This window comes from Anolis sagrei, chromosome 2 (genome assembly GCF_037176765.1).
Source record: "Anolis sagrei isolate rAnoSag1 chromosome 2, rAnoSag1.mat, whole genome shotgun sequence".
Classification (NCBI taxonomy): domain Eukaryota; kingdom Metazoa; phylum Chordata; class Lepidosauria; order Squamata; family Dactyloidae; genus Anolis; species Anolis sagrei.
Genome location: NC_090022.1, coordinates 29,156,398 through 29,184,112, shown reverse-complemented (window position 1 = coordinate 29,184,112; position 27,715 = coordinate 29,156,398). Strand labels below are relative to the sequence as shown.

Sequence of the window (27,715 nt, the reverse complement as noted above, 5' to 3'; positions counted from 1 at the left end):
CACACCATATTATCCTATTTGGAAGTTCAAGGAGAAGCAAAAGTAGGTGGCTTAGCTTAGTGTAGATCTACATATGCTAACTTGAGCTGTACAAGATTGCAGACTTCAAGCTTCTTCTCCAACTTGAATCCCAGGGCCCTTCCACACAGCCATAATAACTCAGAATATCAAGGCAGAACATCCTACAATATCTGCTTTGAACTGGGTTATCTGAGTCTACACTGACATATATTCCAGTTCAAAGCAGATAATCTGGAATTTTATCCAGATGTGTGGAAGCGGCCCCAGTTCTAGGTTTGGGGATATTGGTGATTCCTCTTAGTTTTGTGCCCTCTGTTTCTTCTTTGTAGTCAGATGTTGTGGCATCCTAATTTCTTTTAGTGAGCTCTGTAGTTTTTCTAAACAATCAAAAGCTTTGCTATAATATATAGGGCAATTTCCCCCCTGAAATTCTTTGGTGTGTTCCATGAACCAAATTTTATTTGCAATATGATATCTAATGCCTCTTCCTTTCCTGAACCTGGCTTGAACATCTGGCATTTCTCACTCCAAATGTGCTAAAAGTCGAATTTGCAAAATCTTAAGCACCACTTTGATTGTGTCAGAGATTAATGCAGTGGTCTGATGGTTTCTGCAGTCTTGGCCATGTATAAATAAGTGAAGGGAAGTCATAGGGAGGAGGGAGGAGGCTTGTTTTCTGCTGCCCTGGAGACTAGGATACGGATCAATGGCTTCAAACTACAGGAAAGGAGATTCCATTTGAACATGAGGAAGAACTTCCTGACTGTGAGAGCTGTTCAGCAGTGGAACTCTCTGCCCTGGGTGTGTGGAGGCTCCTTCTTTGGAAGCTTTTAAGCAGAGGCTGGATGGCCATCTGTCGGGAGTGCTTTGTATGTGATTTTCCTGCTTCTTGGCAGAATGGGGTTGGACTGGATGGCCAATGAGGTCTCTTCCAACTCCATGATTCTATGATTCTGTGATCTGTGATTCTGTGATTCTGTGATCATGGAGTCATTTTTGGAGGCTGGAATATAGTGTATTAGACATTTCCAGTCTGTGGAACTTTGTTTTGTTTTTCATATTTCTTGACAGATTTTGTTCAGATTTGAATGGATTCCATCTCTATGGCTGAAAATAGTTCTATTGATATACCATCTGTTCATTGCAATTTATTTCTTCCAAATGGTTTGAGTGAGGCATGCACTTCACTATCTAATACCGTTCGTCTCTTGTCACAAATTACTGGTCATCCTTTTACCTCTTTTATATAGTTTGTCAATGCATTGCTTTAATCATCTATTGAATAGCAGCTTACAATTTCAATTAAACAAAATTTGGTGAGCAGTACATAGAATCTTTTTTAATATATATTATTTATAATTGTTCTTTGCAACAATAAATTTAAAAGCAGTAGTTTGTCAATTTAGCCTGTTAAAAAGTGGAATGTCACCCTAATTAGAAACATGATTTATCCTTACTGGGTTGCTGCGAGTTTTCCGGGCTGTATGGCCATGTTCCAGAAGCATTCTCTCCTGATGTTTTGCCCACCTCTATGGCAGGCATCCTCAGAGGTTGTGAGATCTGTTGGAAACTAAGACAAGTGAGGTTTATATATCTGTGAAATGGTCAGAGTGGGAGAAAGAACTCTTGCTTGTTTGAAACAAGTGTGGATGTTGTAATTGGCCTCCTTGATTAGTATTGAATGGCCTTGCACCTTCAAAGCCTGGCTGCTTCTGCCTGGGGGAATCCTTTATTGGGAGGCGTTAGCAGACCCTGATTGTTTACTATCTGGAATTCCCCTGTTTTCTGAGTGTTGTTTTTTGTTTACTGTCTTGATTTTGGAGTTATTTTAAACACTGGTAGCCAGATTTTGTTCATTTTCATGGTTTCCTCCTTTCTGTTGAAATTGTCCAGATGCTTGTGGATTTCATTGGCTTCTCTGTGTAGCCTGACATGGTGGTTGTGAGAGTGGTCCAGCATTTCTGTGTTCTCAAATAAAATGCTGTGTCCAGGTTGGTTCATCAGGTGCTCTGCTATGGCTGACTTCTCAGGTTGAATGAGTCTGCAGTGCCTTTCATGTTCCTTGATTCATGTTTGGACAGTGCTGTGTTTGGTGGTCCCTATGTAGACTTGTCCACAGCTGCATGGTATACGGTAGACTCCTGAAGAGGTGAGAGGATCCCTCTTGTCCTTTGCTGAACATAGCATTTGATGGATTTACTTAGTGGGTCTGTAGATAGTTTGTAGGTTGTGTTTCTTTATCAGCTTTCCTATATGGTCAGCAGTTCCCTTGATGTATGGTAAGAAAACTTTTCCTCTGAGTAGATCTTCGTCTTTACTCTTATGGCTTGTTTTCGATCTTGCAGCCCTTCTGATGTCTGTGGTGGAGTCTCCATTGGCCTGTAGAGCCCAGTTTAGGTGGTTCAGTTCATCTTGAAGGAGGTGAGGTTCACAGAGTCTTTTTGCACAATCTGCCAGGGCTTTCATTGTGTTTCTTTTTTGACTTGGGTAATGATTGGAATTTTTATGTTTTTAATTTGTTCTTAAATGTGCATTCTAGAGAAATAATAATAATACAGAAATCCAAAGTGGGCTTTGGATTTATGCCAAAAATAGTTGGTGGATCAGGACCAAAACATGATTATGGTCTTTATTTCTGTTCCATTAAATGCCACGTCCATGTCCGGTGATGTTATGATCAAGCCTGTGGATTGTATATAGCATAACACAACAATACTTTAATGATAAAAGAAACACCGAGATAAGTTTTCTATGTAATATCCTAGTTTTGAAGCCCAGCTAATCAATTTGTTCTTTAGCAATGGTCGGCTGTCATTCACTTCAATCGTTTTAACCAGATGAGTCAGTGGTGTCATACCACCTCATGTCACACTAGGTCCTTCTAAACAGGAAATTTGAAATGTCTATACTATAAGATAGATAGGAAAGAATAATCGAATGGTTCAGTATTCTGCACACGGGCACAGGCTTCCACTTTCCTTTTTTTTATTAATTTTATCATTGTTCAACTCCTTCAAATCAATATTTTGTACGTTTAGCCTGACTGGTCTCTTTGAAAAAAGTTTGTTAACAATAAGGGCAACATAAAGAATAAAAGATATCCTTTATTTATTTATCGCATCAGGAGCAAACTAAACAGTTGTATTGTATTGAAACACACACACAAACACACAAAGTTTGAAAACTTGGCATTATATTAAATGTCTTTTGACCAGTATCTGGCCACTTGGAGTGCCTCTGGTGTTGCTATAAGAAGGTCTTCCATTGTGCATGTGGCAGGGATCAGGTTGCATTGCAGTAGGTGGTCTGTGGTTTGCTCTTCTCCGCACTCGCATGTCATGGACTCCACTTTGTAGCCCCAGTGGTGCCAGAGCACAGTTTATTCAGCACCTTCTGACTTGCCCAGTTTTCTGTGTGCCCAGGAGGGAGTCTCTCATTTGGTATCAGCCACTGATTGAGGTTCTGGGCTTTAGCCTGCCACTTTAGGACTCTCACTTGCTGAGGTGCTCCAGCGAGTGCCTCTGTAGATCTTAGAAAACTATTTCTTGATTTAAGTAGTTGGCGTGCTGGCTGATATCCAAACAGGAGATACCATGAGCAAAAGGTAACCATATTTATATGTAGCGCTTGCAAATCTAAAATAATCTATTTCGCAATGAAAACCTAGGGAATTGATAGGGTTGCCTTGGGGTCACTGTAGGCCTGAAATTACTTGAAAGCAAACAACAGGAGACATGATAGTCATATATAAGTATGTGAGGAGAAGTCATAGGGCGGAGGGAGCAAGCTTGTTTTCTGCTGCCCTGGAGACTAGGATGTGGAACAATGGCTTCAAACTATAAGAAAGGATATTCCACCTGAATATGAGGAAGAACTTCCTGACTGTGAGAACTGTTCAGCACTGGAACTCTCTGTCCCGAAGGGTGGTGGAGGATCCTTCTTTGGAGGCTTTTAACCAGAGGCTGTATGGCCATCTGTTGGGGGTGCTTTGAATGTAATTTTCCTGCTTCTTGGCAGGGGTTTGGACTGGATGGCCCATAAGGTCTCTTCCAACTCTATGAATCTATGATTCTAACAACAACAACAACAACAACAACAACAACAACAACAACAACAACAACGCTTGGGATTTATGCACCTAATGAATCCCAAAGCAAGCTTTCAACACTGAAAGGGACAATTTTTGGAACATTTTAAAAACCAATATTTATTTCATCCAATACGGGGGTGAAACTGATAAAAAATAAATGGGCACAATATGTCCTCTTTCAGGAGAACAGCTTTTCTTAGTGTGCCAAGACCTTTAATAAAACGACAGGCAAGGCCAGATTCATTGCATCATCTTTAAGCCAATCATATTTTCCAAGCCAAGTGAGCCCTTACACCAGGCACTGGCAAACTTTGACCCTCCAGATGTTTTGGACTTCAACTCCCACAATTCCTAAGGCTGTTAGGAACTGTGAGAGTTGAAGTCCAAAACATCTTGGAGAGTCAAAGTTTGTCCATGCCTGCCTTACACTCATACAAAAAAAACGAGATAAAAAGAGAGCCTTTTATTTTTGTAATGATGTTTCGCTTTTAATATCACTGGTATAGTTGCTTAGCAAATGAGAACCTCTGCACCAAAACATCATAGTGGGATGTTGCTGCATTGACCCTTATTTATTTATTTGCTTTATTTTTATACCGCATTTTTCAGCCTAATTCGGCGACTTGATGTCAGTCTGCTAGCAAAAGAGGAATTTGGAAAGAGAGGCAGTTTGGTTTCTTAAGATCCCATTTTGATCCCGCAACAAACTTCTGCATCAGAAAACCTAGCTGAAATTGAGCCCTCAGTCACATTAGCAGCAGGAAATGAATGAAGTCAGACCAGGAGGAGTCCTAGACAGATACCCTCCAACTGTCATGATTTGGCAGTGATCTCTTTAAGACCTTCTAGCTCCTCAAATGCAATTCTATGAGAATTTTCAATGGAAATAGGTTATGCTGTAAGCCCTCCAAATTCCTCTAGAGCTGTTTTCTTTAGTAAACAAAAACAAAAACAAAAAACAATAGCAATATATTTACAGGCAGCCCCCAAGTTATCAACAAAATAGGTTCTCGGTTGCTGTGAGTTTTCCAGGCTGTATGGCCATGTTCCAGAAGCATTCAGTCCTGACGTTTCACCCACATCTATGGCAGGCATCCCTCAGAGGTTTTGAGATCTGTTGGAAACTAGGCAAGTGTGGTTTCTATATCTGTTGAATGCCCAGAGTGGGAGAAACAACTCTTGTCTGTTTGAAGCAAGTGTGAATGTTGCAATTGGCCAGCTTAATTAGCATTTAATAGCCTTGCAGCTTGAATGTCTGGCTGCTTCCTGCCTGGGGGAATCCTTTGTTGAGAGGTGTTCGCTGGCCCTGATTGTTTCCTGTCTGGAATTCCCCTGGATAGGTTCTGTGTGTTTGTTTTTAAGCTGAATTTATCTGTAAGTCAGAACAGGTGCTTTCTAAAGTGTAACTCCATATGTGTGTGTTTGTGTGTGTGTGTGTGTGTGTGTGTGTGTGTGTGTATAAGCTTTGGATAGCATTGGGAAAGATAACACCCCTGGTGTGTTTGTTTTGCTGTCTGTGCCCCTATTCAGAATACTTCACCTCACTTTCTGTCTCTGTGATAATTGGATTTTGAAAAAATTGGATTGTTGTGGAAACCAGGATTGGTGAGAAAGCTTCAGTGGAGACACATTTTCCTCTATGGTAACACTTCCAGGAGTGAATTTCCCTTCCTAGAGGTAGATTTCTCTCACTTCCTGTTGTCTCATCCCCATTCTTAACTAGGAGTCGTTTGCAAGTCGGATATTCTTGGGGACTGCCTGTATTTGCATCATTTTTATTTTCACAGGGGACCTACGCCCCTAAACTTTGTGAATGTGTAGGGCCATCTGCATTATTAAGTTCCTGGTACTTCCAATTCAGGTGACTCCTCTTCTGTTGGTCCAGTTCCTGCAGGGCATACTGGAGAAACAAGGATGAAGCTCATAATAAGCCCATGGGGACGGAAGAAGGAGATATTCTCTTTTAAGGGAGAGTGGAACTGGTACTGTCCAGAACTCTCCATACCCAATTCCCAGGCCTCCCTATTAATTCCCATAGTATTACATGATATGAAGAATGTGCCAGCAGTCATAATAAGTAGCAGATTCCTCTGATTTGAAAGGAAACTTTTATGGGACATGCCCTGCCTGCAGTGAGCTAAATGTTCTCCAAAGTAGCGGCTACTATCTTGTATTCATATTACATTGTTTCAGAGTATCAAATGCAGGAATCCCAGTTCCCTAAGTGCCATCACAGGAAGGAAGGTCCTCTAAGCATGAAGCGCATTGTCCAAAGGAACAGCTCCAGATAAACATTACCTAGCAACCGGCAGGGCTGACACGCAGTAACCTTCAGGGAGCTGTGGAGAAACACAAAGCCTTTTTGTCCAGAAGTCTTAAAGAGCACAGGTTGGAAATGCGCCCTAATTTAGATGCCAAATGAGGGTCTTAGCTCAAGTAACTTCTGGAAAAACTGGTTTTATTTTAAGGTGAAACCAATCCTTGTTGACTCCTGATCAGGGTTAAAGAGGCCACGGCTACATTCCTCGCATCATTTACTCTCTACAGGCAGTCCCCAAGTTATGAACAAAACACGGTTCTGTAGGTTTGTTCTATGTTGAATTTGTATGTATGTTGAAACAGGAACATTTCATAAGTGTAATTCCAGCCAAATATCTATATCTATGTATGTATGCATGTATCAATGTATCTAGATAGATAGATAGATAGATAGATAGATAGATAGATAGATAGAGATATAGATAGCGAGATGGATAGATAGATAGATAGATAGATAGATAGATAGATAGATAGATAGATAGATGTAGAGATAGATATAGATATAAACTTTGGCTAGCACAGGAAAGGGTTAACACTCTGTGGTGTTTGTTTTGCTGTCTGTGCCCCTGCTCAGAAGATTTCACCTTACTTTCCGTCCTTGTAATAATTGTATTTTGAAATATTTGGCTTGTTGTGGAAACATGGATTGGTGATAAAGTTTCAGTGGAGATCCCTTTTCCCCATTATAACTCTTTCAGGCGTACATTTCTTTTCCTAGAGGTAGATTTCGCTCACTTCCTGTTGTCTCACCCCTGTTCTTAACTAGGAATCATTCGTAAGTTGGGTGTTTGTAACTCGGGGACTGCCTGTATAAGGGCTACAATGAGGGAGAATCAACATCATAGAATTAGTGCATTTTACCATAACTCAGTGCTGTGGAATCATGGAGTTGTAGTTTATCGAGCATGGTATGATATTTGTGGGCAGAGAAAGCTAAGAAGTTTGTGAAACTACAGTTCCCACAATTTTATAACATTCAGCCACGGCAATTAAAGTGGTGTTAGGGCCCTATATTCCAGGATATGATCCTAGGTTTTCTGCTTTAAACTGGATTATATCATCATCATCATCATCATCATCATTTTATAACTCAGGGCTGTGGCTTTCTTCACTGAAATCAATTCACTTGTAACGCAGTCTTCCTCATTCCTACTGCCTTCCAGTTTAACCCTTCCACGCAGCCCTATATCCCAGAATATTAAGGCAGGAAACCCCACGTTATCCAGTTCAAAGCAGATATTATGGGATTTTCTGCTTTTATATTCTGGGATTTAGGGCTGTGTGGAAGGCCCCTAAGATCCTTCCTCAAGCAGGTGTAGACTAGATCTGTCCACACAGTTCTGTGGCCTCCTGAAACTACCTACCTTGGTTGGAAGATACCACTGGGCTGAGATCTTAGGGGAGGAGCCCAAAGGAGACAAGCCACACTTAGACATCCATAAGTCATTAATAGGATTCTGCTCAGTTGAAGTATCTATGGGCCCTTCCACGCAGCCATATAATCCAGAATATCAAGGTAGATAATCCACAATATCTGCTTTGAACTGGATTATCTGAGCCCACAGTGGCATATAATCCAGTTCAATGTGGATTTTATACAGCTGTGTGGAAGGGGCCTATATCATCTTGACTATTTTCATCTCCAGACATATATGTGTGATCTATTTTATAAATCGCTACAGTGCCATGTATCCTCCTTTACAGAAAACAGTCCTGTCTTTGAAGATATTCTCTGATGGAAGGACTCTCATCTGGGCCATAAGAAAGGAAAACAGAGCACTCAAGTCACCCATTAGTGATTAGTAGCTGTTCAAATTATGGCATTTCGATTTTAACCACATTATAGAAATAGTTTGGTTTCAGCTGCTCCAAGCACTAGGACATGGTGCAATGCATTGAAACTCAAAGAAAATAGATTCCATCTAAACATCATGAAGATGTTTCTAAGGTTGGATCTATACTGTGCTATATATCCCAGGATCTGACCCCAGCTTGTCTGCTTTGAATCGAATTATATGAGTCTACACTGCCAGATAATCTGGAATAAGCAGATAAACTAGGATCAAATCCTGGAATATAAGGCCTAAGAATAAGAACTGTTAGAAAGTTGCATAGATCACCTCAAAGGATGGTGGAATCTCCTATTTTGGGGTGTTATTTAAAAAAAAGAAGCTGGATGGCTATCTGTTGGGAGTGCTTTGATTATGTATTCCTGCATGGCAGAAGAGGGTTGGATAGGATGGTCCTTGGAGCTTCTTCCAACTCTATGATTCCATGAAATGTCTCAAAATTCATAGCAGTACCTATAAATTACTATCTGCCGCCTTTTGGGCACTTTTTTGTGACACATTGCTAGACCTGGGGAAAGTCGTTTTTAAATCAATAACAAAGCAATGGACAATAATGCAAACTTCCTGACAACAAGTAAAGCAGTTAACACACATGATGCGATAACAGAACTTGTGGTGCAAAAAGATAAGAGATGTTTCTCATGTGTCAGTACATTTGTGTTATCACTAACCATTTTCTTAATGTTTACTCTTAATAATATAATTGTCAGTGTCAGTGCTATTCTTTGCCTCCAGTTTGGGTCTGATCCCATCCTTGCAATTGTACACATATATGGAATTGTATATGTGTGCAATAGCTGGAAATGGGATCAATGCCATACGGGGGGAAGTGTAATACTGACATTGATAATATTACTAAGACTAGACTAGACATTACTCCAAGATGAAGTGGGTTATAATCCTCAAAAACTCATGCATCAACAGGAGTATAGTCTCAAGACCAATGAAAGGATTAGTGCCACTCTATTCTGCTTTGGTCACTGGAATACTGTCTCCAATTCCAAGCCTCATAGTTCAAGAATATTGACAAGCTGTAACATGTCCAGAGAAGACTGAGCAAGATGATTAAAGATCTGGGAAATAAGTCTTATGAGGAATGATTTAGAGATCTTGGAAAAGAAAAGGTTAAGTGAGGCCATGGCAGCTATTTTTAAATACCTGAAGGGATGACATGTAGAAGATGGTGTCAGCTCATATTCTGCTGCTCCCAAGACTAAAACATGAATCAATGGATCCAAATTACAAGAAAAGACATTCCATTTAAACATTTGGGAGAACATATTACTGTAAGAATGGTTTAGCAGAGGAACAGACTACCACAGAGGGTGAGGGACCCCATCTTTGGCGGTCTTTATATAAGTTCAGTGGGCATCTTTCAAATGCACTTTAGTTGGATATGTCAAGGGGCTGGATTAAATGGCGCTTGTTATCCCTCCCAACTATAGGATTATGTGATTCTGTAATCCCCAATATCCACAGGTCATAGCACAAAAATACAGAAGAAGGGTATCGTTTAAATTGGACATGGACAAACTTTGGCCCTCCGGGTGTTTGGACTTCAACACATACGTTAAGCTGTTAAGAACTGTGGGAGTTGAAGTCCAAAATGCTTGGAGGGCTGAAGTTTGCCCATCCTGGGTTTAAATAATAACCTACCTCCTGTGTGTTAGAGAAGTGCCAGGATTTCTGAAAATGATGGATGCAATTTAAAAGCAGTATAGTCAGTCCTCCACATTCTCTGTTAGGGACACAGGGCCCCCATAGCAAAAAAAAAAATGCAAATGAATAAATTGCTTTTTTTTTTTTACCTAAGAGGACATCTTTCTCGGAATTTCAAGGTTTTCTAGCATGACACTTGAGGAGAAACCCACGACTAAGCTAATCTGTAAAAATTGAAACTGTAATTGTGGAGGGATAACTATATAGACATACCTTGGTTAAGTCCCTGACAAAGAAACTCTTGTTTACAAAATTGTTTTATAGTCATCAAACCCGCTCTTCTTTCTTTTTCCTTTATGTAGCTGGACTTATTATTTTTCCTTTTCAAAGTATTGACATCAGAAATAAAGGCTGAGAAAAAACAGAGTTCTGGTTTCCAGTTGCAGCAGTGTATCTGCATAAGACAATGAAAATTTGGCTGGAAAAGAGTAGGATTCTACTCTAGTTAATTCTACTGTAGCTTTGTGTGGTTATTTACAACCATCAAGGTAAACAGCAGCTGCCTCCAGCAACCTTTACTGGACATGTGTGAAGAACAAACCAGAAAAAAGAGGGGAAGACAGATTGGGCAGCCACAACAACTAAAAAAGAATAAATGTCAACTTTGGACCACCAAAATGCAAATTATAAGAAATCTGACAAAAGAAAGTATAATCCCAAAATAGATATTGAGAGAAGCTTTCAAGTGGTCTCTAGAAGAGTGGTTCTCAACCTGTGGATCCCCAAGTGTTTTGGCCCACAACTCCCAGAAATCCCAGCCAGTTACCAGCTGTTAGGATTTCGAGAGTTGAAGGCCAAAACATCTGGGGATCCACAGGTTGAGAACCACTGCTCTATAAGGTTCAACATATTTTTGTTTACTTATACAGGGCTTTCTTGGTCTCATTGTTTGAAGAAAAAGTTTGTTGAAACATATTGAAGTACTCTTCTTTCTTGCAAGATCCTACTTTTCATCGTTCATTGCTTTTTCTGTCTCTGATACCAACATTTCCGATTTAAAAAAAAAAACCTTATGTCCAGGAACACATTGATTTTGTATACTACAATATACCTGTAACCTGCATTTCTTTCTGTTTGTCTTGTCCTCAGAAAGAATACTCTCTTCAGTCTGCCTGTCACAAGGAAAATGGGGAACTTGCTCTCAATGGATCAGGTGAGTGTTTGAAATATTGTGATTCTAGGTAGTGCAGCATCCAGAACAGGGCTACAGTCTCCCAGAAATAGAATTTCCTGAGAAAAGCTTTGGAGAGATTTCTTTTTCTGAATCTGTTTGAACAAATGAAGAACATCTCTCCCTATCAACCAGCACGAAATTTAAGACTTAAGCACTCCTCTCGCTCCCACCACCATCACAAGCATGGTTGATGGGGACGAGGAAGAGGGCTTTCTTGGTGGTGGTCCCTCGCCTCTGGAACACCCTCCCTAAGGAACTAAGACAGGCCCCATCACTCTCCTCTTTCCGGAAGGACTGGAAGACCTGGTGGTTTCATCAGGCCTTTGATAAGGACTAATCCCAGGCCCAATGCCCCAGGCCCAATGCCCCTGACCTCTACTAAAAGCCCAACTAGTACCTTGTTCATTCCCTTTCTTCCTCCACATCGTGACACTGTTTCCGACGTAGACCTTCCTCTTCAAATTGCAAGAAGGCCCTGGAAAAAGTAGCCCTACCCTGGCCAGAAATCAGGTCAACACCCAACACTTTACTCTTTCCCCTGGCCTCATTACTTCTATAGGAACTCTATCAGCCCTTTCAACCTGTCCTGGCCCACATACAAGTAGGGCATTTGCACACTGGTTTATGAAATTGGTTTGTTAATATATTATGTTTATGTTTTAATGGCTACTCTGTATGTTTATGTTGTCTGTGGAAACTGCCCTGAGTCCCTGAGGGGAGATAGAGTAGTACATAAATAAAATTTATTATTATTATATAACTCCATTTCTGCACTGGCAAAGTTTATTTGACAATTTTAACACTTGGGACTAGGATAAGAGATATCAGACACAACTTGTATCAGAGGGTTACTATCAACCATACTTAGATGATGAATTTCTGAGAATACAAACATACAAGGGGAGGAAAGTGGGGATTAGCCTTATTCCCTCAGAATTATTTATATAGAGTTGTTCTGGAGGATCTAGAAAATTCCTAGAGGAGTTACCTATGACCTCATCACACAGGTAAATTTACCTATTGTACAACATTTCTCCCCAGTTCAGGGGCAGTGCCCACTGGATCCAATCAAATGATGTACATCTACTTACAGCAGGGCTCTGTCCCTGGACCGTGGTGAAATCATCATAAGAGGGAGCAATGAGAACACAGGAGGATTCCCGTTTTCTCATTACCTACAAGATGAGCACAGCGGGAAGCCAGGCACAGGTGCTTCCCCTATGGGATAAGTAGGGGCACGGGGTGACAATTTCCCCCTGCTGTCCTCTGGATTTGCCAAATTGCATGGTGAATCTCCATGCTGTTGCGTGCCATGTGGACTCAATGTGATGAGGTCCCTAGGAATTTTCTAGGTGCTTCAGCAAGACCCTCAGGTAATTTCATCCAATAGGGTTCACTATTATCCATGATTTCTTGTTTTCACTGTTAAGTTGAAGAATGTATTCCCCATGGATAGATGAGTCATACAGTACATACATTTTGGAAAAAGTAAATTATGCTCCAATGGATTGAATAAAAAGTCATGTTTTGACATGATGCTGGAAATATATCAGCCAAAGGGCTTCCACACAAGAGGAGGCCCTCTCCCTTGCTCTTCTACGGTGTTAAATAACTGCAGTGTTAAATAACTAGAGATGTGTCTTCGCTACAAATTTGCTAAATTCTCCAAGATTACTACAATAATTTCTAGTGGAAATATACCATAGAATCACCTGAAGGACTTTAGGAAAGTTCCTAGAAAAGTCAACATTTTTAGATGTAGGTATGTGAAACCTATCTTGCAAGTACAGGGGGTGTACTTTCACTCATACATTCATATTGGTCAGAAATTTCATAACCAAAGTTGGGAAGTATCTACATAAAGTGAGATCAAAATTAATGCATTTGTCCCCATAATAATTTTGGGTCCTCTCTGTGAAATTTTCCTTCAGCCCAAAGCTTCTGGCATTGCAGTAACTGAAAGCTGCAGTGGAGCATTTTGTAAATACAGATTAGCCATAAAAAAAGAGGCAGACAAAGTGACCCATGGAATTGTAAACATAATAAAGGGTTCTAAATGTGAATGATTCTCAATATCTTCATCTCTGCAATGCAGGTGAAGTGCAGATAAAGTCTAAATGTCATGGAATGAGCTTGTTTTCTGCTGCTCCAGATACTAGAACACAAAGAATGGATTCATAGGAAGGAGGGAGCAAGCGTGTTTTCCGCTGCCCTGGAGACTAGGATGCGGAACAATGGCTTCAAACTACAAGAAAGGAGATTCCACCTGAACATTAGGAAGAACTTCCTGACTGTGAGAGCTGTTCAGCAGTGGAACTCTCTGCCCTGGAGTGTGGTGGAGGCTCCTTCTTTAGAGGCTTTTAAACAGAGGCTGGATGGCCAACTGTCAGGAGTGCTTTGAATGCGATTTTCCTGCTTCTTGCAAGGGGGTTGGACTGGGTGGCCCATGAAGTCTCTTCCGATTTGATGATTCAAATTACAAGAAAAGTGATTGTAGCAAAGCATTAGGAAGAATTTCTTGACTATAAGGGCTGCTTGACTGTGGAATGGATTGTGCTTGGGGGATTGCCTCTTCGTGTTTGGAAGTGTTTAGTTATGAGTAACGTTTTGAATGGGCATCCTTTGGGAGTGCTTTAGATATGTATTCTTGCATGGCAGAAGGTTGGACTAGATGGCCATTGCAATACCTTCCAACACTAAGGTTCTATAATTCTTTGAGAACTGTCTCTCCATAGTAGGATTTGTTCTGTCCCTCCATAATAAACTGGCCGACAGTTGGGAGTTACTATTTGTTTAAAAAAAAACTCAAAATGGTGCAATGGCCTGAGACCAGAGTTTTAATCTCTGCCCACTAGGTGACTTTGCAGAAGTCACAGTCTATCAAGCTAAATCTGCTCTGAACAAACCTTTCCAAGAAAATCCTGGGATCAGATTGACTTAAAAGTACATTTCTAACATTTCCATGATTTTTCACTTCTTTTCCTATATTGTTAGTGTTGTTGTTGTTCATTCGTTCAGTCGTTTCTGACTTTTTGTGACTTCATGGACCAGCTCACGCCAGAGCTTCCAGTCGGCCGTCACCACCCCCAGCTTCTTCAGAGTCAATCCAGTCACTTCAAAGATACCATCCCTCCATCTTGCCCTTGGTCGGGCCCTCTTCCTTTTTCCTTCCATTTTCCCCAGCATCATTGTCTTCACTAAGCTTCCCTTTCTTCTCATGATGTGGCCAAAGTACTTCATCTTGGCCTCTACTCAGCTTCCCCCCAATGAGCAATCAGGCTTTATTTCTTGAAGTATGGACTGGTTGGATCTTCTCGCTGTCCAAGGCACTCTCAGCACTTTCCTCCAACACCACAGTTCAAAAGCATCTCTCTTCCTTCACTCAACCTTCCCTATGGTCCAGCTCTCACATCTGTAGGTGACTATGGGGAATACCATTGCTTTAACTATGCAGATCTTTGTTGCCAGTGTGATGTCTCTACTCTTCACTGTTTTTTCAAGATGGTCATTGCTCTCCTCCCAAGAAGTAAGCATCTCCTTATTTCCTGGCTGCAGTCTGCGTCTGCAGTCATCTTTGCACCTAGAAATACAAAGTCTGTCACTGCCTCCACATTTTCTCCCTCTATTTCCCAGTTGTCAATCATTCTTGTTGCCATAATCTTGGTTTTTTTATGTTTAACTGCAACCCAGCTTTTGCGCTTTCTTCTTTCACCTTGATTAGAAGGCTCCTCAGCTCCTCCTCGCTTTCGGCCATCACAGTGGTGTCATCTGCATATCTAAGGTTGTTAATGTTTCTTCTAGCAATTTTCACCCCAGCCTTATTAGTGTTATGTCTAGGAAAAACACAATAGCTATATGATGTGTTCTGATTTAAAGCACTCAGCAGCTATTCATGAAGAATGTAGGATGAAGAAGATGTGGCCTTCCAGATGTTGTTGGACTCCAATTCCCATCAGGACTAGCTAGCATGATTTTAGGATTGGGTCTGATAGGATCTTCACCTCATGTTCTTGATATACAGCTGCTACACACTTCAAATTGGGAACTGGTGGACTACAGCTATTTTACCCTTTATTCACAAGTAGCCTAAATCACATTATCCTCATTCTGTGGGATAGCAGCAGAATCTTTGCTCCTCCTCTCAATCATATTGCTGAATAGTCATGCCCACCTAAATACCATGATTTTTTTATCAGAGACAGCGTAATTGCCAATCAACCATTTCTCCTATGCTGTATTTAGACCCACATAGCAGGACCCCTGGGAAACTTGTAGGACGTTTGATTGTTGTTCCAACTTCCCAATAGGCAGGCAGCCTTGAGTCTCATGCAGTGTTTCCCAAACTTTGGTGTTTCAGAGGTTTAGGACTTCATCGCCCAGAATATCTCACTGTTGGCTAAGGTACCTGGAGTTTCTGGGAGTGAAGTCCAAGAGCCCTTCCACACAGCCCTATATCCTAGAATAATAAAGCAGAAAAACCCACAATATCTGCTTTGGACTGGGTTATCTGAGTCCACACTCAGATAATGTGGGATTTTCTGCCTTGATATTCTGGGATATAGGGCTGTGTGGAAGGGCCCCAAGATAGCTGGGGGACCAAAATTTGGGAAACATTGGTGTAACATCCCAAGTACAATTCCACTGGTGGCTGGACTCAGCAACAGAAATAGATTTGTCTCAGTACATTCTGGTTTACTTTAAGACAGGCCTGCACAATCTGTGGCCCTCCAGGTGTTTTGGACTTCAGCTCCCAGAATTCCTGACCATTGAACAAGCTGGCTGGGGCTTCTGGGAGTTGGAATCCCAAATGCCTGGAGAACCACAGGTTTTGCAGGGCTGGTTTCAAGGCAAGGTGGGGAACATCTACCCTTCCAGATGGTGTGGCTTGCATTACTTATCAGGTGGCCAATGGCAAAGTATTTATTTATCGTGTCAGGAGAGAACCAAAACCGTTGTATTGCATTAAAAACAAACAAACAAACAAAACACAAAGTTTGCAGACTTGGTATTCTATTAAATGTCCTTTGACCAGTAGCTGGCCACTTGGAGTACCTCTGGTGTTACTGCAAGAAGGTTCTCCAGTGTGCATGTGGCAGGGCTCAGTTTGCATTGTGGTAGGTGGTCAGTGGTTTCCTCTTCACACTAGCATGTTGTGGATTCTACTTTGTAGCCCCATTTCTTAAGTTGGCTCTGCATCTTGTGGTGCCAGAGTGCACTCTGTTCAGCACCTTCCAAGTCACCCAGTTTTCTGTGTGCCCAGGAGGGAGTCCCTCATTTGGTATCAACCATTGATTGAGGTTCTGGGTTTGGGCCTGCCACTTTTGGACTCTCGCTTGCTGAGGTGTTCCAGCGAGTGTCTCTGTAGATCTTAGAAAACTATTTCTTGATTTAAGTTGTTGGCGTGCTGGCTGATACCCAAACAGGGGGTGGGCTGGAGATGTCACTGCCTTGGTCCTTTCACTATTGGTTGCTATTCCCCGGTGGATGTCAGGTGGTGCAATATCGGCTAAAGAGTGTAATTTCTCCAGTGGTGTAGGGCAACTGGAACTGTTAGCCAGTTGAGGGGCCAAAAGTTTCCCTCTTCTAGCTAAAGTATTTATCAATTTTACTCCATCTGATATTAATAACTCCTCTATAAGAAAAGCCATCTCTGGCTCTGGCAACCTGAGTGCTAACTCTGATGCTTGTTATGATTTTGTGCCTGCTGCTGCTCCAAGCGTAGGAGTCATTCTGCAAATGTTCCTGTCTGAATTGCTACTCCAGCGACTCCTCGGAAGCCGTTTTCCATCACTCATTCTTTTTTGCAGAATGCTACCCGGTTGCTAATTTTCAAAGCAGGATAGTGCTGGGAGAGCAGCAGGGCGAATCCTCCTGAAACGGACACAAAACATGATTATTTAGCCAAGAAAGCAAGAATGCACATATTTATTTGTCTTACAAAGTTCACACTGTATAGGCCACATCAGAAGGGAGTCTCAGAGGCCTCCCTCCTTAAAGGTGTGGGCTGATACATTTGCACAGCAAGTAACACAATGTCACAGATCTGAGAGAAATGTTGTGGTTTTTTGTGGGTTTTTTTTTATTCGCCTGAGCAGAATGTGCTTGTCAGCAGGGGAGGGCCGCAGCTATACAGCCGCTCGCAGCGTCACGTGACCACTTATTCTCACTGCCTTTGAAAAGATCTTTGCACAAAGTGAAAGGGCTTTGCCGTATACTGCCAAAAAGTCGTGCAGACTTAGAAACATGCAGAAGGACAGGGAGGGAGCAGAGGCTTAAGTGAGCCGGCAGGGCAGTAGGAAACTCAGAGGGAGCCCCAAAGGGCTGGAAGGCAGAGAGGATGGAAGACCAGGTAAGGATCCCACCTGGAGCAACCGGACTGTACAGAGCCATGCTTATCAAATCAGGTAAGCACAAAGCCTGCTGCAAAGCCTGCATTGGTTTGCCACTTTTTTTCTTTCCAGCCAGCATCCAAAGAAACCCACCTGGGACAGGATTAGCAGGTGGAACATGTACCCATATCCCTCTTGCTTTGACAAATTTCGTATCTCGCAGCATCCTGCATGTAGTGCTTGCGTATGTGTGCATCTTTCGTTTTTGCAGTTTTTATTCATTCAGTGAGTCTTACTGTCATAGAATAATAGAACTGGAAGAGACCACAATGGCCATCCAATCCAACCCTCTGCCATGCAGAAAAATGTCTTTAAATATCTTCTTATGATGGCATTTTCTTTCTTTTTTATTTTGAATCTTGTTTATGTCTGGAAGAGTACACCAATGCAAAGCATTCTTCCTTGCACCAAGGAAAGGAGAGCAGCCAAACCTGAAAGCTATCAGGAGAGTTGTTGTGCATTTTCTGGGCTGTGTGGCCATGTTCAAGAAGCATTCCCTCCTGACGTTTCACCTGCATCTATGGCAGGCATCCTCAGAGGTTGTGAGGATGCCTACCATAGATGCAGGAGAAACATCAGGAGGGAATGCTTCTCGGACATGGCCATACAGCTTGGAAAACAACAACCAAATGATCCCGACCATGAAAGCCTCCAACAGTACATATAAGGGGAGTAATGTTATACTTGGAGAGAGATTTTTCTGTAGGAAAGACTGCCAAGAACCTAGACTGAACTTGGTTTGCATTGTCAGATGACTTGGGAATATCAATATTATCATTATTATATTTATATCTTGCACTCCTCTCTTAGAAGAGACCCAAAGCAGCTGGGTTCAGAAAAGTCAGTAGGTAATTCCAATTCCAAAATCAATAATAAAAGAATGATCATGTATAGTTCTAATTAATTATTTTTAGTGCCTGTTATTGCGCCCAAATTATATGGGCTTGTTCATAATGTACAAAATATATAGAATGGTTAATAATGTACAGTGTATAATAATGTTTCATGTAATGATGGTAACCACAGAGAAAGATACAACTGCTCAAGGAGGGAGATCAGTATCGATGTACCACTTTTGCCATTTTTGCAGTGTTGCTGGCCACCGGAATGTTCTTGCTGAACAGCAAGTGCTTGACATTTCAGAGAGCTATTTAAAGTGATTCATTGGGTTTGTTAAGGGAGGGAAGGACAAATATGTGACTTGTTGTGTTTCTTTGGCTGCAATCTGCTATTTAAAAATAAAAATAAATAGGTTCAATTCCACTCAGAGACAAAGGAGCTTCTCAGGACCCTTCCACACAGCCCTATATCCCAGAATATCAAGGCAGAAAATCGATATTTTCTGAGTGTGGACTCAGATAACCCAGATCAAAGCAGATAGTGTAGGATTTTCTGCCTTGGTAGTCTGGGATATACGGCTGTGTGAAAGGGCCCTCAGTCACTCAAACAGAAAGTTGGGTTAACCTTACATTAAGTATGGGTGACTTTCCTTATGTATATTCAGGCTTATTTCTGACTGCATAGCAAGAAGCACCTTCCATACCAAGAAATCAAATCCTAAACCACCTTTATTCAGAGTTCTCCTAAGGGACAAGAACAATGCTTGCAGCCTGGAAACATTACTATCCGGTACAAGTAGCCATTTGGCTATGCTGACTAGTTGAATCTGGAAGTGGCATCCAAAGACGTAACTTTCCCAGGCTCTGAGAATAGCTCAGGATGAAGCCAGCTTCAGCTTCCAGATGCCTTGTTGCATTATGAATACAGGAAAATTAGGCTCAGTTAATTATTTAATGTTTTAGATGGAAACTGCACAAAGGGAGCTCGGACCCTGCTTTTGGAGCTTTTGTTCCTGAAAGATGCATTGTCTGGCCTTTGAGGGAGTGAAAAGGGTGCAAAAGGTCTAAAGTTATGCCGGGCATTTTCCTCTTGACTGCCAGGAGCAGCCCTGGCAGTGCGAGAAGCGCCACACAAGCCAAACTCCCACAAACTGCTGAAGCAAAAGTCCCGGGATAAAAGGCATAATAGTGCAGAGTCACAGGCAGATGAAACGCCAGTATTATGCAAGAAGTTTGGAGAGGTCTGCTGAGATAATTAATTATTCAGGCCATTATTGGGAAAGTGTTATGAATCACCGGGCTTTGGATGGCAAACCCAATCCCAGAGCTCAAAGGCTTGCTAGAGGTTCCTTTTTCACTCTGTTGGGAAGGAGGCAATGCGGATTTTCATGGGACATTGCCCTACTGCTGAAATGAATGACTATGCATATGGCAACAGGTTTCCTGAGGAAGGCTGAATTGGAGTCTTATGAGCTGATCAAAACACTTGAGTGTGGAATCAGGTACCAACTAACTATCAAAGTACTGGCCTTTTGAACCAGAAGAAAGCGTTTCCAGCATAGAATCATAGAGTTGGAAGAGACCTAATGGGCCGTCCAGTCCAACCCCCTTCCAAGAAGCAGGAAAATTGCATTCAAAGCACCCCCGACAGATGGCCATCCAGCCTCTGTTTAAAAGCTTCCAAAGAAAGAGCCTCCACTACACTCCGGGGCAGAGTTCCACTGCTCTCATGATTGTGTTTTATTTTTGGCCCCTTCCACACAGCCGAATAAAATCCCACATTATCTGCTATGAACTGGAATATATGGCAGTGTGAACTCAGATAACGCAGTTCAAAGCAGATATTGTGGTATTTTCTGCCTAGATATTCTGGGTATATGGAGCTATATGGAAGGGCCCTTAGTAAATGCAGGTTGATAATTACTTCTCGGGCATTCAAAAATCTGAAATACTTCAAAATACTCCAAGCTCTTTTTTGAGTTCAGCTGAATTGTTATAGGGCTGAATGCTTAGCCCCAGTTTGGTGGTTTCCCAGGTCCAAGCTTTAGTCTAAACTTCAAAGGAGCTCTCTAAGGTGCTGAACCATATGCCCCATTTAAATAGATTCAGCACCTTGGATAACTCCTTTATTGTTTGATATTCATGGGAGGGAATAAAGCTCATTTGATGCCCAGAAAAAAGTACATAGAAGAATCCTTGACTTCAGGTTATTACAAAGGGTTCCTTATTGATTTGTTACTAAGTTTCTTTGCATCTTCTGTGTCACTTTGTTCTGCTGTCAAGGGCAGGATGTTTCTGGTTTATCTTTCCTGCAGTGAAATATCAGACCTGGCAACAAAATAAATCATGGACCTGATTATATTTATTCTTGCTTTCTGAAGCAGACTTCCTCTGCTGAACACAAATTGAATTGCATGGTTCTCTCCCCCTTCTTTGATTTATCCTCACAATAAACCTACAGGCATATTATATATGTACCTGGCAATAAGACCCAGACTAAGATTCTGGAAACCTGGGTTTGAATTCCTATTCAGCCATGGAATCACACTTTCTCAGCCTCAGAGGAAATCAAAGCCAAAACTCCCTCTGAAAAAAATTATGGCAAGAAAAATCTCATGGTAGGATCACCTTAAGGCAGTAGTTTCCAACCTGTGGTCTGTGGACCACCAGTGGTCCCCAAGAATGAAAATAGGATCTGTGGTCTCACCATTACTACACCGTTGCCTCAAAACCATGTGGCAACTAGAGCGACTGGTCTTGCGAAACCCTCTTATAGTGCCAAGGCAACAGAGATGTCAGGAGGGGATAATCTGACTACCCACGAAATATTACTACTATCACATCAGCTCTAGATTATTAAATATGGTTTTCTGTGGGCGAGCAGATGGCGACTACTGGGTGGCATATGTCCTGTATCAGAAACTAGAGCCGATGTGGTCTATCCAATGCAATTTTCTGACAAATAACAAAACCGAATCTAAAGTTGACCAAAAACTGATTAGTAACTCTTTTGGTACTAATGTTGGAGAGTGGTCCCTGGTCAAAGTGGCCCTTGGTTAAGTGGTTCCTGGTCAAAAAAAAGGTTGGGAACCACTGCCTTAGGGGTGCCATATGTCAGAAACAAATTGAAGGCACACACACAAAAAAAGGGGTTGCTTTCCCCACGGGCCTCTTTTCCAGGTCTCCCCTTCCTCTCCCAGTCCCCAGCATACCAATTAGTCCTTTAAAAACTTAATTAGTGGCCAAAGGGTTTTTAAAAAACTGAGTGAAACATGCATAAATTTGGGAGGGGCAGTCACAGAACAGGGAAGGGTAGACTAAACTTTCCAAAATCACCCTTCTTTCCCCAAATTATCTCTTATGCAGAAAGTATACTATTAAGCATTCTCCACTGCCACCAATGGTGGCTTCTAAAAATCCTGTCTACATTGCAGCTGTGGTTTCTTTAATATGGAGTTCAAAGGATTTTGTAAATCAGCAACTCGAAATATGAGATTCTCCCTGCTTCCCTCCCAATACTAATTATAGGCAAAACACACCTCTTGCCTAAGACAATCCTATGCAATTCATGGTGTCACCATAAGTAAACAAGCACAAACATTTGAGATGAAGACAGGGCACGGCAGAAGGATGGAAGACAGGGAACACTTTCAGCACTCTTATGCTGTGTTGATCACTATGCGGCTAAATCAATTAATATATGGTGTCACAATACTAAGAAATGACTAAGCGAACCATTCCTAATTGCAACTGAACTGGGCCTCAAATGGCTTTTAAAATTGTAAGGGTTTTTTTTATAGCTCTGACAATTCTCATCTCAGATGTCACCACGATGGGCTTTTTCCTGCTTCTCTGTCTATTTGGAAATAGAAGAAATGAGTAACAGTCAGCCTGCCAAATTTGCTGAGGTTAGGAGTTCAGAATTCTGGCAGAAAATCCATGATTTTTTTTTAAAAAAACTATTTGTTTACCTGAGAGATCATCTCTCTTGGAAACTCTAGGTCCAACATGAACTTGCGGATTAAACTAGATAACCTACTAATGTTTAAAGAAGTATCCTCTCTAGCAATCTCTAGATCAGGGGTCCTCAAACTAAGGCCCAGGGGCCTGATATGGCCATCCAATGTCATTTACCCAGCCTTCGCTCAGGGTCAACTTAAGTCTGAAACAACTTGAAAGCACACAATAACAACAGTCCTATCTCATCAGCCAAAAGCAGGCCCACACTTCCCATTGGAATACTAATAAGTTTATATTTGTTAAAATTGTTCTTCATTTTATTTATTGTATTGTTTTTGAGTGTTTTTGCACTACAAATAAAATATGTGCAGTGTGCATAAGAATTCATTCATGTTTTTATTTCCAAATTATAATCCGGCCCTCCAACAGTTAGTTTGAGGGACTGAGACCTGGCCCTCTGTTTAAAAAGTTTGAGGACCCCTGCTCTAGATTCTCTAACACAGCATTTTTCAACCTGGGGGTCAGGACCACTGGGAGGGTCACGAGGGGGGTTTCAGAGGGGTCACCAAAGACAATCAGAAAACACATATTTTTTTCTGATTGAAAAAAAAAGGCTGTAGGTCTCTCTGCCTGTCCTTCTCTTCCTTTTTGGATTGGCCAACCTTTCAGCTGGCCTCTCCACCAAGGGAAGGGCTGTTTCTGAGACTCCAAGTGGGGGAGGGGAGAGCAGGCATGCTCGGCACATGGCAATGTGGTGCACATGTGCGGGTGAGGGAGAGTGCATGGGGCTGGAGGAACGCTCCCACTAGGGAGTCCATTCAAGGCAGGAGGGAAAGTGCTGAGAGTGGCCCAGCGGCATCAAGAGGAACAGCAGAAGCAGCTTAGATGATTTGCAACACTATTTTTAAAAAGTCAGTCTTTGTTTTTATTAATCTCCCATGAGAAAATACATAAGGATGTGGGTGAACTACATCTCCAAAACTCAAGGTCAATGCCCACCAAACCCTCCCAGTATTTTCTCTTGGTCATTGGAGTTCTGTGTTCCAAGTTTGGTTCAATTCCATCATTGGTGGAGTTCAGAATGGTCTTTGATTGTAAGTGAACTATAAATCCCACCAACTACAACTCCCAAATGACAAAATCAACCTCCTCCCCAAACCCTACCAGTATTCAAATTTGGGCGTATTGGGTATTTGTGCCAAATGTGGTCCAGTGAATAAAAATACATATTGAATGTTAAATATTTATATTATGATTCATAACAGTAGACAAATTACAGTTATGAAGTAGCAACAAAAATAATTTCCTGGTTGGGGGTCACCACAACATGAGGAACTGTGTTAAGGGGTATTAGGAAGGTTGAGAATCACTGCTCTAACACAACTAAAGGTCAGCTTCTAGCCAAAGTAGACCATAGAGTTTATGCTGAAGATATTGACCAAATCTACTAATTATCCAAATATGCAAAAATGAAACCTGCAGTTGTGGAGGGCTGGCTGTATTTCTTTCTCTTTACTTCATTCCATCTAATGCATTTTATTCACATAGTCCTCTTATAAAAGAACTACACAGAAAAAGCAAATATATATTGTCTATTTCTGTACTATAGGTTTAGAATGGTAAGATGTATGCTTTTGTGGGCTGTTGGGGAAATATTCCCTCAACAAGTGACTTTTCTCAGAGTTTGAAATAGATCAGACTTGGGCACTTGAAACCTTGAAAGTGAGGAGGCAGAATCTGAGTTGGCATGGAAACCCTTTTGTATTTAATATTTGCACTTTGGCAGTCAAGCGCTTGGGTTTTTTTTTTTAATGGGCCCAGTGGAACATCAGCTTCTTGGACACACCCGCTGTGTTTCTTAAGGAGGAAAAGGTTCTGAGGTTGTTATTTCTCAAGGTTACATGTGACACTTTTACTTTGCAGTAATCTCCTTTTCTCTAGAAAATAGCACAAAAAACTTCAGTTTGTTCTTGTTAAACTACAATATCAGAGAGTGGGACGAGATTTGGATGTGTTCAGGTCTAAGAGTGGCCAAATACATTCCAAAGATACATCAACTAAAATGAATGCCAGTTTGATGCCACAGCCATGGTTCAATGCTATGAAACCCTAGGATTTGTAGTTTTACAAGGCCTTTAGCCTTCTCTACCAAAGAGTGCTGGTCCCCCACCAAACTACAAATCCCAAAATTCTATATCATTGAGCCATGGCAAGTAAAGTGTCTTAAACTGAAATAATTATTCAATGTAGATGCATCTCAAGTCATCAAGTACAGATGAACTAAGAATATGATCCTATGCATGCTTACTGAGAGAAAACCCACTGAGTAGACATGCATGCGATTGCACTGTTTTAAAAGATCCACTGGGCAACCTCTCCATATAGACACTGTGGAGTTTGCAACCTTCTTACTTATTGTCTTATGGTCATTCTGACATCAGTAGAGATACCCACAATGGCCAGTGTCTCATCTCGATAGTGAATCAGGAACTCAGATGGATCTTTGTAGCTGGCTAGTAAAGGCGGTGACCATGATGTGGGCATAATCTCTACCTTTTCCCTGTGATAATGACAGGGAGATAATGCCAGTGTCTCATCTCGATAGTGAATCAGGCTGAACTGGACCCAGTCCTACTGTTCAGGATATCCCAAAGCCCTGGAATACTCTAGAGCAGGGTCTTCAAACTAAGGCCCGAGGGCCAGATACGGCCCTCCAAGATCATTTACCCAGCCCTCGCTCAGGGTCAACCTAAGTCTGAAACTACTTGAAAGCACACAAGAACACAACAATCCTATCTCATCAGCCAAAAGAAGGCCCACACTTCCCATTGAAATACTAATAAGTTTATACAGTATTTGTTAAAATTGTTCTTCGTTTTAATTATTGTATTGTTTTAAATGGTTTTTGCACTACAAATAAGATATGTGCAGTGTGCATAGGAATTCATTCATGCTTTTTTTCAAATTATAATCCGACCCTCCAACAGTTTGAGGGACTGTGACCTGGCCCTCTGTTTAAAAAGTTTGAGGACCCTCGCTCTAGAGCAGTGGTACTCAACCTGTGGGTCCCCAGGTGTTTTCACCTACAATTCCCATAAATCCCAGCCAGTTTACCGATTGTTAGGATTTCTGGGAGTTGAAGGCCAAAACATCTGGGAACCATTTCTCTAGAGTTTCAAGCAAACTCTGGAATTTCCCCTGACTCTGCCAAAACAGGGAAAAGTTGGTTTAAACAAAAAATCCTGGGATACACAGTGGAAGCCACTATGCATTGTGGGGAAAGTCAGTGGTCCATTTGGAATGAGATCGAGACCTCTAACTTGTGGTGCAATGTAAAATAAACCATGTGTAATTCACATTTGTTGTTATTATGCAGCTTTAAGTCATTTACAAGCTATGGCAATCCTAAGGTGAATTTATCATAGGGTTTTCATGGCAACATTTGTTCAGAGGAGAGTTGCCTTTGCCTTCCCCTAAGACAGTGGTTCTCAACCTGGGGTCCCCAGATGTTTTTGGCCTTCAATTACCAGAAATCCTAACAGCTAGTAAACTGGTTAGGATTTCTGAGAGTTGTAGGCCAAAAACATCTGGGGACCCCAGGTTGAGAACCACTGGCCTAAGACTAAGAGAGTGTGATTCACCCAAAATCACCCAGTGGGCTTCATGTCTGAGCAGGGATTCAAGCCCTGGTCTCCAGACTCATAGTCCAATTCCTGAAGCATAACAGCATTGTCCCATTACTGTAGTCTTCTTTTTGGAAGAGTTGGGAGTACTTATGGGTTTTTATGGGTTTTTCTGACTTCCCACTTTCCCACTTTGTCTTCAACTTACTACACTTTGTTCAAACTGATTTCAAAGTGCACAGGTCAACTGCAGTAAGCTGGAAAAAAAGGGGGGAAGTGAGAAACGGACATAGAAATTGACATTTTAATAGCACTTGAAAAAGTGGGACAACAGAGGATCAATTGGAACCATCCCTGCCAAATTAAGGTAATTGGTGGGTACACAAAATAACTTTCCAGAGCTGACCCCATGCGTCCAGAGAAAGTGGAAAAGTAGTTTATTGTCTTGTGTTGCTTAGAAAGAAATAGAAGTTCACAGTAAGCTGGTGTCACTCATGGTTGGGTCAGTTGTTTAACACACCTCACAAGACCCTCTGTTCTAGCAGAGATGGTTGACCTTTTAACAGGCTTTTCCCCCTCCCTGCGGTTGCCTAGGAGTTTAAAACATGACCAGAGGCTCCAGACACATAGTAAATGATTGTCATTGTGGCTGACAACTGTTGATTGTAACCTCAGCTTAGTTGGAACTGGAATTGTCTTAGCTGTCAATTAGCTTAGATCTAGTCTGACATTTGTTTTGATTTTGCTGCTATGGGTCTGGGGGTATCTAGTTGGGTCCTTGCTCAAGAAATGAAAAGCAGGAAAAGTCATTGAATGTTCAGTGGTAGAAAGGTTGATGAAAATATTATCTTGTGGCAAGGCATGCTGGAGCTGCGTCTCAGTTAGACTACTGCAAAATATCCTAACTGGGACTGCCCCTGAAATGTGCTCAGAAAAGGCAAATAATGTAAAATGGTGCAGCCAGGCTGCTTTCTAGTGTGCGTTTTACAGGTCATATATTGCACCAGTTCTATATCTGTTACACATAGGGTTGCCAGTTGAGAAGCATCTCAGACCCTGAAGTTTCCAAGCCGAAAACCAAGACCTAGGACCTTATTACATTAGCATTTTAAAGAGGGGTCTCCTGCTTTCCTGTTGAGTGGCTGCCTCCAGCAGAATTCTGCAGCTTGTAGTTTAGGGAAGTCAAGGATTTCTCAGTAATAGGTGCCAACTAGTATCATTCAAAGGTATGGAGAGAGAAAAAACTTTCCCCTTTTGTCAAAAGTTTGTGCAGAGTAAAGGGTGAGTTCTGATGCCGCAACATTTGGAAGGGAAGGAATATGCTAATTAACTAAGTAAACACTTCTTTCGTAAAAAAAAAATCTGCTGTTCTGTAGACTATTCTGTCTTATTATTCATAGAATCAAAGAGTTGGAAGAGACCTCATGGGCCATCCAGTCCAACCCCCTGCCAAAAAGCAGGAATATTACATTCAAATCACCCCTGACAGATGGCCATCCAGCCTCTGTTTAAAAGCTTCCAAAGAAGGAGCCTCCACCACACTCCGGGGCAGAGAGTTCCACTGCTGAACGGCTCTCACATTCCTTCTCTTTCTGCTTCGCTTCTCTTCTCTTTCTTTCTCATATTCCTTCTCTTTCTGCTTCATCTATGTTTCAGGAAAATGTTTCAGCATGTTTCCACACCATAAAGAATTGTAGTTGCCACAGTGGCAGCTGCAGCAACAGTGAGTTT

General features: G+C 41.6%; 1 protein-coding gene across 2 annotated transcripts in view; it reads left to right on the top strand.

The window, feature by feature from the left end:
- Window positions 1–27,715, top strand: part of FAM107A (family with sequence similarity 107 member A) — an 81,370-nt gene that overhangs the window by 20,865 nt on the left and 32,790 nt on the right. Inside the window, exon 2 of one of the 2 annotated variants that reach the window (XM_060766463.2) lies at window positions 11,089–11,152. In XM_060766463.2, coding sequence (XP_060622446.1) covers window positions 11,089–11,152 — 64 coding nt within the window. Of the gene's footprint in view, window positions 1–11,088; window positions 11,153–17,340; window positions 17,578–27,715 lie in introns of those variants that run through there. The other variant, XM_060766464.2, reaches the window with a different exon arrangement.